Source organism: Giraffa tippelskirchi, chromosome 4, assembly GCF_054371585.1.
Source record: "Giraffa tippelskirchi isolate mGirTip1 chromosome 4, T2T-mGirTip1v1.2.pri, whole genome shotgun sequence".
In the NCBI taxonomy this organism is placed as follows: domain Eukaryota; kingdom Metazoa; phylum Chordata; class Mammalia; order Artiodactyla; family Giraffidae; genus Giraffa; species Giraffa tippelskirchi.
In genome coordinates this window covers 207,188,285-207,203,506 of record NC_137278.1, presented here as the reverse complement: position 1 = coordinate 207,203,506, position 15,222 = coordinate 207,188,285, and the positions used below count along the sequence as shown (strand labels likewise).

The 15,222-nt window shown below is 45.2% G+C and overlaps 1 protein-coding gene across 30 annotated transcripts in view; it reads left to right on the top strand.

The window, feature by feature from the left end:
* Positions 1-15,222, top strand: part of EFCAB6 (EF-hand calcium binding domain 6) — a 241,057-nt gene that overhangs the window by 36,670 nt on the left and 189,165 nt on the right. For 23 of the 30 annotated variants that reach the window (XR_014081614.1, XR_014081615.1, XR_014081611.1 and 20 more), the window contains one exon: positions 4,942-5,030. Coding sequence is in view for 11 of the 30 variants with exons in the window: in XM_081587864.1 (XP_081443990.1) it covers positions 4,942-5,030 (89 nt within the window). In the remaining 19 variants the exon portion in view is untranslated. Of the gene's footprint in view, positions 1-4,941; positions 5,035-15,222 lie in introns of all 30 variants that reach the window. The other 7 variants (XM_081587883.1, XM_081587878.1, XM_081587870.1 and 4 more) reach the window with 1 other exon arrangement.

Here is a 15,222-nt window from a genome sequence, read left to right as displayed (position 1 = left end):
CCTCTGGTTGCGGTGAGCAGGGGCTACTCTCCAGTTGTGGTGCGTGGGCTTCTCACTGTGGGCTTCTCTTGTTTCAGAGGACGGGCTTTAGGGCACTCGGGCTTCAGTAGCTGTGGCTGGTGGGTGCAGTAGCTGCAGTGCCCAGGCTCTAGAGCACAGGTTCAATAGTTGTGCTGCACGGGCTTAGTTGCTGTGAGGCTTGTGGAATCTTCCTGGACCAGGGATTTAACCGGTGACTCCTGTGCTGGCAGGCAGATTCCTTCCCACTGAGCCACCAGGGAAACCCTCGAGGTTTTTAATATATTCCATGTATACTGAATCACAGAGTGATTCACAGTCACCACTATCTAATTCCAGAACATTTCATTATCGCTAAAGGAAACTTTGTGTTCATTAGAAGTCACTCTGCACTCCCCCTGCCCCTAATCCCTGACAACCATTAATCCACTCTATGTCTTAATAGATTGTGTAGTTTGGCTATTTCATAAAAAGGAATAATATAGTATATGATCTTTTGTGTGTGACTTCTTTCACTCAGTGTAATGTTTAGTTCTGCTAAACATCCATGCTACAGCATGAATTAGTACTTCACTCCTTGTTATGACTGCGTAGTGTTTCACTGCATGGAGACAACACAGTTTCTTTACTGTCAGTTGATGGACCTTTGAGTAGTTTCCACTTTTTGGCTTCCGTGAACAACGCTGCTGGGAACTTTCATGTACAAGTTTTTATGTGGACACATGTTTTCACTTCTCTTGGGTACATACTAGGGGTGGAAGTGCTGTGTCGTGTGGTAATGTTCTCCTGCTTTTAAAGAACATTTGTCCTTACAAACATTGCATCAGTTTCATCACAAGCTTGATTGAACTGATCTTTTCTTTATACCAAATGGAAAGTGAAAATATTATTTCCTGCTACTGTCTCCCTGTATTCGTGATCTAATGTTAATTTAAAATTTTGACAGCCACCCAAGCTAATCAGCTATGCAGGAAGAGGAAAAGCACAGAAAATGTGAAATGTGTATCTGTTTTTTTAAAAGCGACATCTGTTTTAAAAAGAAGTTACTGAGAACCATAGAACTTCAGAGCCTTTACATAACAGGTTCCCGTGGTCTGTCTTATAATCAGCATGTTTCTAGAACCTTGAGCTCCCGTGACCCATGCATAAACCCAGGAGGCTGGAGTGCAGTGCCTTCACAGGAGGCCAGGTTCACCAGGAAAGCAGGGCAAGGCTTGTCTCCGTAATCCTTGGACTTCACAGGGTGTGTGATTTTTCTAGGTCTTTTAACGACAAATCCATGTGGTGACACCCAGCTTTCTTTTTTAATAGTCAATATAAGCCTAACTGGCAATGTATAAAACTGGTAAAATAGTTCATGGAAATCTACCCTTAAAATTAGAAAAGAGGGGGCTTCCCTGGTGGCTCAGTGGTAAAGAATCCACCTGCCAATGCAGGAAACACGGGCTCAATTCCTGATCTGGGAAGATCCCACACGCCATGGAGCATCTAAGCCCGTGCACCACAACTGCTGAGCCTGTGCTCTAGAGCCCGGGAGCCGCAACCACTGAGCCCACGAGCTGCAACTACTGGAGCCCTCTCACCCTAGAGCCTGTGCCCCACAAGAGAAGCCATCTCCATGAGAAGCCTGCTCACCACAACTCGAGAGTAGCCCCCACTTCCTACAACTAGAGAAAAGCCCACCCAGCAACGAAGACCCAGTACAGCCAAAACTAAATAAAATTTTACAAAATCCATTAAAAATTAGAAAAGAACTTTCCAGTTTTATTGAATTTATTTTAGCTGTAATTTTATCTCAAGAACTGTGTCAAGAATGTTTGAATGTCAAGGTAATGATAGACGAGGCCTTGTTTGTTAGCTACCTTGTACCTTAGTTTCATTAATAGTGATATGAATTTTTTAAAAAATGTGCCTCAGTCTCTGAATATCAATATAAATTAAACATTTTAAAAGAAGTTGCACTGGTTACTAGATGCCGGAGAAGGAAAGCAAAGTTCTATTCTTGTCCTGGTGGTTGTGCCAAGGAAAGAGAAGCCTTGGAAGGTTCTCATCAACACATTGGACGTGGATTCACAAACTGTGCTTCGCTGGCTGCAGTCTAAGAATTTGCTCCCAGTGATTCATCAGTGGACGGTTTGGAGTCTCAAGACATTTTTGCCAGAATCGCAAATCCCGGAGAAGTGAATCCTTAGCCGAGCCTTTTCTTTTAGACTGGATCCTTGAGCTTAGTTTGGAGACTAGTCATTGCAAAAATGTATCTGTCACCTTAGAATCTGCATCAGATCACAGGTAGCACTGGTGTTCTTGCCTGGAGAGTTCCATGGATAGAGGAGCCTAGTAGGCTGCAGCCCATGGGGTCACAAAGAGTCGGACACGACTGAGCGACTTTCATTTCACTTCATAAGTAGCACTAGTTTTCCCAGGTGCTGCTAGTGGTAAAGAACCTGCCTGCCAATGAGACATAAGAGGAGTGGGTTCGATCCCTGGGTTGGGAAGATCCCCTGGGGGAGGAGGGCATGGCAACCCACTCCAGTATTCTTGCCTGGAGAATCCCCATGGACAGGGGAGCCTGGCAGGCTACAGTCCATGGGGTTGCGAAGAATTGGACAAGACTGAAGCGACTTAGCACACACGCAAAAGTAGCAATGTGAAAGGTAACAAAAACTTCAACAGGTTGATGGACTTTTTTTTTTTTTTTGCCGACAGGGTAGTTAGTGTAGTGAGATGAGCTTGGCCTCTGGAGTTCTTGGCTTCTGTGAGTTCATGGCAGTGCCATGCAGGGAGGTCACTCCTCTGCTCTGTGAAACGTGGAAGGTTTCAACTTCCTCAGAAGGCGGTTTGGGGCTGGATGAGTTAAAACCAAGAAAGGTGCCTGTGCCAGTTTATGAAGTATGAGCTCCGCCAATGTCAGCTTCTTCCATTCCCCTTTAACTCTTATCACTGCTAAGACCAGGAGGGCATCCAGTCTGGGAAACTGCACGTTTAATCTGTCCTTGCCCTTCTTCTGTGGAACTAGGGAAACTTTGAGGTGCCTACCCAAGTTGTATCTACTGAAAACCACCTTATCAGAAGTCAGAGTCCTGGTGTCCTTTCCGGGAAGAGGCTTTGCAGAGGCCCACCCTGTGAGCCACTCTCCCCCTGGTCCCATGTCTTAAGTTTATACATGTTTTAAACAGTAAAGGGAAATGTGTCCTTTGGGGAAGACCGAGATAACCGTGCTAGGCTTTGAGGCTGGAATTTTAAGGGCTGAGTAAATATCAAACTTGGTTGTATGGGCTCGGGAGCCGTTCAGCTGTATGGGAGATTGTACTTGTGTATTTGCATGAAGCTTAAAGAAATATATTTATATTGATTGTGTATTTATTTTAATTTTAGTTTCACATGCTTTCTGGGGAAATAATTTTTTTACTTTTTTTTAAAAAAATTGACATTCTATTTAAAAGTAATTTCAACCTCCAGCAAGTTTGTAAAGGAAAATATGGTACAAATGATGGCCATTTACCCTTTCCCAGGTTTGTTGATTGTGAACATTTAACCTCATTTGCTTCTCCTGTAATGTTTCGTTCCCTCTGTGTACTTATGCAGGCTATATATACGAAACACACGAATAACGTGTACGTGATTTTTTCTGAACCGTTTAAGAGGAAATTGCTTATACTAACGGTTCTTTCTTTGTTTTTGGCTGTGCTGGGTCCTCATCACTACGCATGGGCTTTCTGTCATTGCAGCGAGCAGGGGCCATGCGAGGGCTTCTCATTGCGGTGGCTTCTCTTGGTGCGGAGCACGGGCTCTGGGCCCTGGGCTTCTGTAGCTGTGGCTCGTGGGCTCGAGGGCACAGGCTTCAGTCATTGTGACACAGGAGCTTAGATGCCCCACAGAATGCGGGACCTTCCTGGACCAGGGCTCGAACCCATGTCCCCTGCATTGGCAAGTAGGTTCTTAGCCAACGGACCACCAGGGAAGTCCTATTATTGGTCCTTTACTTCTGAATACCTTAGTGTGTATTTCCTCAAGAATAAGAACTGTTCTCCTACCTAATCACAGTACAGGTATCAACTTTGGTAAACATTGAGGTAGTAATACTTTTATTTAATTTAGAGTCTGTATTAACCCACCTGACCCAATGATGTCCTTTATAGAATTTTAGATTTAAAAATGACTTTTTTTCTACCTTTAAAGCATATGACTGTATAGAAAGGGCACATGATACTCAGAGGATAAATTGTGCTGTGGCCTCAGACTCTTGGGAAATATATATATATATATATATATATATATATATATATATATATATATAGTGTTACTTTATCTTTTTAAAAAATATTTATTTATTTGGCTGAGCTGGGTCTTAGCTGAGGCATGTGGGATCTGGTTCCCTGACCGGGAATGGGACCTAAGCCGTCTGCGTGAGGAGCACGGAGTCTTAGCCGCTGGACCACCAGGGAGGCCCCTACTTCATCCTTTAGAAAGGCCTGTTGTTGTCACTGTTCAGTCGCTCGGTTGTATCCAACCTTCTGTGACCTCATGGACTGCAGCACACCAGACTTCCCTGTCCTTCACTGTCTCCCCGAGTTTGCTCAAACTCGTGTCCATTGAGTCGGTGATGCCATCCAACCATCTCATCCTCTGTCGTCCCCTCCTCCTCCTGCCCTCAATCTTTCCCAGTCAGATGGACCGAGATTTTAGCTAATTCTGTAGATGACTTGGTGGCCTTTAGTTGAGCGCAGGCTGGCATTCTGACGTATATGCTGCTTGTGCTTGGTTTGCGAGGGTGCCTGTCAACTCAGACACCTGGGCCGAATAGCTGTGAGCGTTACTGGAATGTCCGCCCCACTCAGAGTGTCCATCGCGAAGCCTGCTGTGCTGTCCATGGCTTGGCCCTGAACTTGCTAACGGGCTGTCATTCTTTTTGTTCGGATGTAGATCCCCCTCACCAGTTCTGGGGCCGTTCCGTACCTTGTATTCCTGTCCAGATTTGGAGGAACTGATCTGAATATCAGTGTTATAAAGAGGTAAGTTTTTTTTTCCCCCTCATATGAAAATGTGCAACTTGAAATGATACGAGATGGGACACAAGCACATTAGAGCAACCATTCAGCAGACGCGCTCCTCAGGCAAAAAGTTACTTAGAGAGGATTCTGATGTCTAAATGGGATATGTTTCAGGATAAGAGAAATAATATTGGATTACAAGTGGAAGCACAGTGAATTAAAACCAGGCCAACATGTTTCACGAGTGGTGCTAGTGGTAAAGAATCTGCCTGCCAATGCAGGAGATGCAGGGAACTCGGGTTTGATCTCTGGGTCTGGAAGATCCCCTGGAGAAGGAAATGGCAGCCCACTCCAGTATTCTTGCCTGGGAAATCCCCTGGACAGAGGAGCCTGGCGGGCTCCAGTCCACGGGGTCACAGAGAGTCAGACATGACTGAGCATGCCCAGCACAACATATTTCACATGCAAGGCCTTTCATATTTGGAAATAAGGAATTTAAGGGGTTTTTTTTTTTGCCACATTGCAAGGCTTGTGGGGTCTTAGTTCCCCAACCAGGGATTCAACGTGGACCCTGGCATTGAAAGCTGTACATCTTAACCACTGGACCACCAGGGAATTCCTTGGAAATAAGGAATTTAAATTTTGAAGTAAGAGTATTAAGATGCCACATTTTAAATTTGTTTTTTCCATACATTTTTAGTGTCTTTCATTGGCTAGTGATCATATTTTTGTAGCTAGAAATGAAAAATTTTTTAGAAGATCTTTGTCTAAGGTCCTCATAGCTGTAGCCTGAGCAAGGGGCTCTTTGGCCTTATCTGCAAAACGAGAGTGCTGAAACCTGAACTTTACTGTCTCTGTCAGCTGTAATGTTCTTTCATTCTAGCGTGCGGTGTAGGAAATATTGTTTTATAGTAGAAAAATTATTGACTCAGATTATTCTGACTCTAAATGAGTAAGCTTCATTTTCTCAGGAATTGTGTAAACAATTATAAGAGAATTAAACTTGGTTCTGAAATATTAGCACACTCTGGTATTGTGACTTTCATGATCGCAGCCATCTTGGATGTAGCTGAGTTGTGAGAATTAGTGCAGCTGTGCAGAGAGGGAAGGGGGATTGCTGATTACTGGGTATAGAGTTTCTGTTTTGCAAGGTGATCAAGCCCCAGAGATCCCTTGCATAGCAATGTGGATATATTAACATTACTGAAAGTGAAAGTAAGGTGAAAGTGAAAGTCGCTCACTCGTGTCTGACTCTTTGTGACCCCATAGACTGTACAGTCCATGGAATTCTCCAGGCCAGAATACTGGAGTGGGTAGCCTTTCCCTTCCTCAGGGGATCTTCCCAAACCAGGGATCGAACCCAGGTCTCTGGCATTGCAGGTGGATTCTTTACCAGCTGAGCCACAAGGGAAGCCCAAGAATACTGGAGTGGGTAGCCTTTCCCTTCTCCAGCGGACCTTCCCAAACCAGGGATCGAACCCAGGTCTCTGGCATTGCAGGCGGATTCTTTACCACCTGAGCCACAAGGGAAGCCCAAGAATACTGGAGTGGGTAGCCTTTCCCTTCTCCAGCGGACCTTCCCAAACCAGGGATCGAACCCAGGTCTCTGGCATTGCAGGCGGATTCTTTACCACCTGAGCCACAAGGGAAGCCCAAGAATACTGGAGTGGGTAGCCTTTCCCTTCTCCAGCGGATCTTCCCAAACCAGGGATCAACCCAGGTCTCTGGCATTGCAGGCGGATTCTTTACCAGCTGAGCCACAAGGGAAGCCCAGGAATACCGGGGTGAGTAGCCTTTCCCTTCTCCAGCGGATCTTCCCGACCCAGGAATCGAACCAGGGTCTCCTGCATCGCAGGCGGATTCTTTACCAACTGAGCAAGCTGTACAGTAAAAATGGCTAAGATGGTGACTTGTGCCCTTCCCTGGTGGCTCTGATGGTGAAAGAGCCCACCTGCAGGGCAGGAGACCTGGATTCGATCCCTGGGTCGGGACGATCCCCTGGAGAAGGAAATGGCAGCCCGCTCCAGTATTCTTGCCTGGAGAATCCCATGGACAGAGGAGCCTGGCAGGCAACAGTCCATGGGGTCACAAAGAACCAGACACGACTGAGCGACTAACACTTAAAAAAAAAAAAAAATCAGTGCTGCAGCTCCACCAAGAATGACCAAGTATTATCTGCTCTGTGATCTGGGGCTTGTGATCTGCTGATGCTCTCTGTGAGTGATGAGCTAGGATAACTTCCAGACTCATTCAGAAGAACAGCTGATCATTTTATAGGCATATTCATACTTTTGACCTAATAAAACCATCCCCATTTGGGGGATAAGTAACATAATTTGAATACTCTTTCCTGAAAAAGCTCAACAGTTGGAAAAAACTAAAAGCAGGAGAGTTCTTTTTTGTTTTTGTTTAATTGTGAAACCTCAGTCTAAAATCTGAGATGAAAAGTATCATACGTTACTTTCTTAAACACAAAAGACTGAATATTTAAAGTACATTAGAAACATTTCCGGCTTACTCATGAAGCTAAATTCTCGTTATTGTTTAAGGGCCATGTATTAGAGTGAATAGAAAATTCTGTTTCTAATACTAGGGTAGGCTACCTCCATGAACAACACTTCTACTGAAAACAACTAAAATGGTGAATAAAAGGTAAAATATTTTAATGCGTTACCGAGCTGGCAAGAAAGGAAGTAATTCTTAGAGGCTAAGCATGCAGTAAGAACTGGAATCTAGAGAAGTTTTGTATAAAGACAGTTTTTGCCATGAAGTATTGGCCAAATCTTGATGAATTGGTGTTTCAGTTTTGTTCGGTCTTTGGAGTGAAAGGGGTAAGAGACAAAGCCTAAAGGGTCTATCCAAGTTGGAAAAACCAAAGAGAAGACCAGTACATGTACAGTGGGGACCCCTATACCCTCTTGTAAGGATAATTATCAAAATATAAATCTGCATCACAGAAACCTACCTATTTCAACACTGGCATTGGGTGAATAGAGGAAATATTGTAATCACAAATCAATTTTAATGAAGATCTGTACGTAGAATAATGCTACCTGTGTGGTCTGAAAAGTCTCAGGCTAGGAATTTACTTAAAACTGGTCCTGGACTGGGTGTGCCCTTCAGGGGAGGAATACATCTACAATATAGCCCTTAAAGAAAACCACAGATAAAGTGTCACACAGAAAATCTTGAAGACATACAAAGAGACAAAGAATGAGGACTGCAAACAAATGGAAATCATATCCAGTAGAATCAGATCTCCAAAGACTTGCAATGTTGAAACTATCAGATACAGAATCTAAAACCAGTGTTTTAATATCTTTAAAGAAATGAAAGAATGGATTCAATATATTAATGTAAAATAAGAGGCAACAAAAATAAAGATTTGAAGAAGTACAAAATGGAACTGCTAGCACTGAAAGATAACAATTACTACAGAATAAAATTTTAGTGGATGGGTGGAAATAGTGGATTCAACACAGCTGAAAAGAACATTAGTGGAGGGGAAAGTAGACCTGAAGGTAGCATCCAGAATGCAGCACAGAAACAGAGAGAGATACAAAACCTGGAGAACGGGTGTAAGAGACACGGGAGGTGGGAAGAGAATGCCCAATAATGCTTCTTTTTGAATTTCCAGATATGTAAGAGAAAGAGCCGGACAGGGACTATATTTGTAAAGGTAATGGTTTAGAATCTCGAGCCAGATGAATAAAAAGGGATGCCTATCTAGACATATCACAGAGAAACTGTAGAACATTAAAATCAAAGAGAAAATATTTAAGGCAGTGGGAAGAAGAATGGGGTTGACTCCAGAGGGGAGACAATTAGACCGGCACTGATGTCTCAGCAGTGACAACGAAAGGCGTGAGATCGTGGGAGAACCTCTTCAGTGTGCTGAGCTAAAATATTTGCCTTCCTAGAATGTTTTTGGAAGCTATATTTGTAAGAATAAGAATGAGAGCTCTTTCTGCGGGAACCCCTGACCACCTCTCCTCTTCTTGCCGTGGTGTCTGCTCACCCACTGGGATCAGAGTATTTGGAAAAGGGATCCACATCTGGCACATTTGCCTGTGATGTTCAAGGTTACCTTTCACCTCCATCTCGTAAACTTTCTTCACACTGACTTGTAGAAAAACAAAGCAGCCTTTGCATTGGATTATCCTTCCCAGGTGGCGCTAGTGGTAAAGAACCTGCCTGCCAGTGCAGGAGACATGAGAGATGTGGGTTTGATCCCTAGGTTGGGAAGATCCCCTGGGGGAGGGCATGGCAACCCACTCCAGTATTCTTGCTTAAAGAATCCCATGGATAGAGGAGCCCGGAGGGCTACAGTCCAGGGGGTCACAAAGAGTCAGACACGACTGAGCAGCTAACACTCTCACTTTGAAAGGTTTGGACAGTGTCTTTGAATTTCTGAAGATTAAAGATAGCAAGAAACATAAAAAAAAGCCTGAGGATTAAATAACGACATTTCAGACAAAAACTGGGATAGTTCGTCTCCTGCAGATCTTGACTAGGGAAATGCTAGAAGATACGCTAACAGCGAAAGTCGGGTGACCCCACGGAAACCGCAAGGGCCTCTGTGGTCCGGCGGCCTCCCCGACGGGACTCTGCTGCTGTGCTCTGGTTCATTGTGTTCCCAAACCGATGACCTTCTTGCTGCTCCCATCTTAGCACTTTTGACTGGTGGTTCCCAGTGTCTGCAATGCTTCCGCCAGATAAGGCTGTAGATCACTCCATCCACAAACATGAGGCTAACACACAAGTGTGACTTTCTAAGTATAGAATGTGAGCTCCACAAGGGCAGGCAACTTTATCCATTTGACTTACTGATGTATCCCAAGCCCTTAGGACAGTGCTTGTCACAGATCAGGTGCTTAATGTGCTTCCCAGGTGGCTCAGTGGTAAAGAATCTGCCTGCCAATGCAGGAGACGCAGGAGACGTGGGCATTCCCATGAACAGAGGAGCCTGGCCGGCTGCAGCCCATGGGATGGCACAACAGTCGAAAATCACTTAGTAACTAAACAGCAACAACAAAGGCGCTTAATATATATTTATTGAATAAGAGGTTGCAAAAACACCAATTGAAAAGTTGCTCACTTGTGTCTGACTCTTTGCAACCCATTTATAGTCCTAGGCCAGAATACTGGAGTGGGTAGCCTTTTCCTTCCCCAGGGGATCTTCCCAACCCAGGGAACAAACCCAGGTCCCTCCCATTGCAGGCAGATTCTTTACCAGCTGAGCCACAAGGGAAGCCCAATGACAACCAACAAACGACACCTATAGTCAACAGCCTGAATGACTCTCGTGGATGTAACACTGAGTGAAGGAGGAAGAAATGAACAAATACTTCTGTTCACATGTGAAGTTCAAAACCAGACAAACTGAACTGTTTTGTTTAAGGATACATACCTAGGTGGTAAAATTATAAGAAGATAAAAGATAAACGTAAATGAAGATAAAAGTGTATCAAGACTGTGTATTATCACCTTGCTTATTTAACTTATATGCAGAGTACATCATGTGAAATGCTGGGGCTGGATGAAGCACAAGCTGGAATCAAGATTGCTGGGAGAAATATCAATATGCAGATGACATCACCCTTATGGCAGAAAGTGAAGAACTAAAGAGCCTCTTGATGAAAGTGAAAGAGGAGAGTGAAAAAGTTGGCTTAAAACTCAACATTCAGAAAACTAAGATCATGTCATCTGGTCCCATCACTTCAGGGCAAATACATGGAGAAACAATGGAAACAGTGACAAACTTTATTTTGGGGGGGCTCCAAAATCACTGCAGATGGTGACTGCAGCCATGAAATTAAAAGACGCTTTCTCTTTGGAAGAAAAGCTATGACCAACCTAGACAGCATATTGAAAAGCAGAGACATTACTTTGCCAACAGAGGTCCGTTTGGTCAAAGCTATAGTTTTTCCGGTAGTCATGTAGGGATGTGAGAGCTGGATCATAAGGAAAGCTGAGTGCTGATGCTTTTGAATTGTGGTGTTGGAGAAGACTCTTGAGAGTCCCTTGGACTGCAAGGAGATCCAACCAGTCCATCCTAAAGGAAATCAGTCCTGAATATTCATTGGAAGGACTAATGCTGTGGCTGAAACTCCGATGCTTTGGCCACGTGATGCAAAGAACTGACTCACTGGAAAAGACCCTGATGCTGGGAAAGATTGAAGGCAGGAGGAGAAGGGGACGACAGAGGATGAGATGGTTGGATGGCATCACTGGCTCGATGGACATGAGTTTGAGCAAGCTCCAGGAGTTGGTGATGGACAGGGAAGCCTGGTGTGCTGCAGTCCATGGGATCACAAAGAGTTGGACACGACTGAGTGACTGAACTGAAAAGTTAATGATATCCTAAGTGCTAGGAGAATGGTTACTACCAGGAGGAGAGAAAATATTTAAACTGGAAAAGGGCAGATGGGGCCTCTTTGTGTTTGGTTCTAATTCTTTAAAAATTATTTTTTAAAATTGGCTGATTCATGTCAATGTATGGCAAAACTATTACAATATTGTAAAGTAATTAGCCCCCAACTGAAATAAATAAATTTATAAAAAAAAAAAATTGTATTATTTCTTTATTTTTGGCTGTGCTGGGTCTTTGTTGCTTGGTGAGCTTTTTTCTAGTTGCATCGAGAGGGGGCTACTATCCTGATGTGCGGGCTTCTCGTAGCGGTGGCTTCTCTTGCTGTGGAGCACAGGTTCTAGGCACACGGGCTTCAGTAGTTGCAGCTCGTGGGCTCAGTAGTTGTGGCTTCCGGGCTCTAGAGCACAGGCTCAATATTTGTGGCACAGGGGCTTAGGTTGCTCCATGGCATGTAGGATCTTCCTGGACCAGGGATCAAACTCGCTTCTCCTGCATTAGCAGGCTGATTCTTTACCACTGAGCCATCAGGGAAGCCTCAGCTCTAATTCTTAGTTTGAGAAATTGTTAAACAGGTGTTTGCCTTAATTGTAAGCAAACTACGCATATGTGCTGCACATAATTTTCTGGGTCAAGGTTACATCTCATAATAACAATTTAAAGCAATGAATTTAATAAACAGATTAGATGCAGCCAAAGAAATAAGTGAACTGGAAGATCAGTCAGAAAACATTAGGCAGAATGTAGCACAGACACAGAACGTGTAACTGGAGCTCTTGCGAAGAGAGCTGCTAGAGACGGGACAGGAGTAACAGGAGACCGCGGCCCGGCTCAGACCACCGATGGAAGATTCTGGCCTGTGGATCCAAGAAGCCAAGTCTCCAGCAAGATTTAAAACAGAGGTGGGGGCCGAACCCTGAGGACCAAAAGATCCATAAAGCAGTAAAAAGGGGACTTCCCTGGCGGTCCCGTGGTTGAGACTCTGCCCTTCCACTGCAGGGGCCTAGAGTTTGATACCCTGGTTGGGGAGCTAAGATGCTGCATGCTTCAATGCGGCCAAAAAAAACAGATTAAAAAGAAAGAAGCCAAAGGGCAACACTTACACAAAAGTGACTTTTTAAAAATAATTTATTTTGTTTACTTCTTTTTGGCTGAGCTGTGTCTCCATCCCAGCGCCTGGGCTTCTCATTGTGGTGGTCCTCTTGTTGCTAAGCATGGGCTCCAGGCCCACAGGCTTCAGTAGTTGTACCTTTCAGACTCAATACATGTGGCGCCATGGGCTTAGTTGCCCTGTAGCGTGTGGAATCTCCCCGAACCAGGAACCAAACCTGTGTCCCCTGCATTGGCAGGCAGATTCCTATACACTGCGCCACCAGGGAAGTTCAGAAGTGACTTTCGAATCCTAACAGTGGAATCCAGGTAAGAGTGGATTAATAACTATGATGTGTTGGAAGACCATCACTGCCTTCCTAGAACTGTAGATCTAAAGAAAGCAGTTCAGTTCAGTCGCTCAGTCGTGTCCAACTCTTTGCTACCCCATGGACTGTAGCCCGCCAGGCTCCTCTGTCCCTGGGATGCTCCAGGCAAGAATACTGGAGTGGGTCGCCATTACCTTCTCCAGAGGATCTTCCTGACCCAGAAAGCAAACCTGCATCTCCTGCATTGCAAGTGGATTTTTACAGTCTGAAGAGAAGCCCTTTGGCAAGTATGCTGGTTGTCATTTCCAGAGCAATTGCTACAAGATTAAAAATGGACTATGTAACTCCCAAACTCCAAAAAAAAAAGAGGCACAAAAACCGAATGATAAAAATGAGATCAACCCAAAATAAGGCAAGAAGAATCAGAAGAAGCAGGACAAATGGAAATCCTGAAAATGTCAGTAATTATAATAAATACTCCATTTAAACGTAAAGTCCACGAAAAGAAAGATCTAAACATAAGTTTATAGGAAGGTTAAAACTGAAAGACTTAAAAAGACACACCATTCCAAGAAATACCAGTCTAAAGAAAGCTGGTGTCACTGGGTTAGTATCAGGTAATAGACGGGGCTCCCTTGAAGCAGACAGAGATGGAGTTTGGGGTGGCAGAGGAACTGCCTTGACCAAATGCCGAGGAGGGAGAGGGAGAGAGGAGGCTGAGGCTGAGGGGGGCAGCCTTCTGGGCCCCTGGGGCAGCTGATGGTGGGTACACAGGTATGTCTACTTTTATTCCTTAAATCTTAAACATATGCTTCATGTAGTGTTTTGTATCTCTTCAATACCTAATGAGAACAGTATTAAATATATGACATTTAACAGAGTTAAATATATGACATTTAACAGAGAATCATAAGGCTGGATTCCTGGTTTCATCTTTAACTTGGGTCCAGCACTCAACTCCTCTGAGCCCATTTTGTTCTACGTAAAATGAAGTGAATTTCCCTTTAAAGTGCGCCAGTGTCTTGCCCTCGTCCCACTGTGAAGTCTAGGTCCCTCATCAGGGCCCCCCGCACCGCGGGGCTGGTGCCCGCCTCCACCTCCAAGCTCACCCCCGTGGTCCTCGGCTCTGCTCACTGGGCTCTGGTCCCCCAGCCCCTGCAGTGCCAGCCCTGGGACGTGCCAGACTCCTGCCACCTTGGGCGCCCTGCTGCTGCGTGCTCCCTTTGCTTTGCTCAGAGAGCTGTTTCTCCGAGAGAGTGGCTCCTGGCTCCTTAGCGTGTGGGTATCTATCCCAATGCCCCATTGTCCACCCCGTCCAGGAGACGGGCCTTTCCTTCTTCCCGTCTCTCCCCGCACCGCTGCCGACCCTCCGCCTGCCTATATTGTCTTCACAGCACTTCTTATTACATCAACTTACCAACAAAGGTCCGTCTAGTCAAAGCTGTGGTTTTTCCAGCAGTCATGTATGGATGTGAGAGTTGGACTATAAAGAAAGCTGAGCACTGAAGAATTGATGCTTTTGAACTGTGGTGTTGGAGAAGACTCTTGAGAGTCCCTTGGACTGCAAGGAGATCCAGCAAGTCCATCCTAAAGGAGATCAGTCCTGAATATTCATTGGAAGGACTGATGTTGAAGCTGAAGCTCCAATACTTTGGCCAGCTGATGCGAAGAGCTGACTCATTTGAAAAGACCCTGATGCTGGGAAAGATTGAGGGCAGGAGGAGAAGGGGATGACAGAGGATGAGATGGTTGGATGGCATCACTGACTCTATGGACATGAGTTTGGGTAAACTCCGGGAGTTGGTGATGAACAGGAAGGCCTGGTGTGCTGCAGTTCATGGGGTTGAAAAGAGTCAGACACAACTGAGCGACTGAACTGAACTGAACTGAACATTGCTTATTTGATTGCTTATTTCCTGTCTGTCACCATCACTGGCATTAAGCTTTTTCAAGACTGGAAACGGTGTTCCGCTCGACACAGCGCCCCAGACTTGGGTATAGGAGGCACTGGATAAATACTGTGAAGTGGCCTCTGATGTTCTTTGTCCCCATCCTAGCCCTACGGTTGATTCCAAAGAGGGAGTCTGGAGCGGTTTATGGGTGGACAGAGGCTGAAAAATCAGAGTTAATACAAGCATATGGAGCCAAGCAGCTGGTTACAGATGCCCAGCCAGGCTCAGCCCTTTTCAGCAGGGCTCAGCGTGCACCGCGGCGCGAACAGGAGCCCGCAGGGTCAGAATGCAGTGCTGCAGGCCAGGGTGGGGAGGGGGCGGTGAGGCCAGGCCACCCGCGTCTGAAGACCGGGCCTCCACTTCCTCATCATGGCCTTCGGCCTGCCCAGCCTCCTCTGTAAAGCGGGATGTCTGCTAACCTGTGGAGTGAGGCCTCATGGAGTGCAGGCCGTAATTACTCAGTCCCCACACCA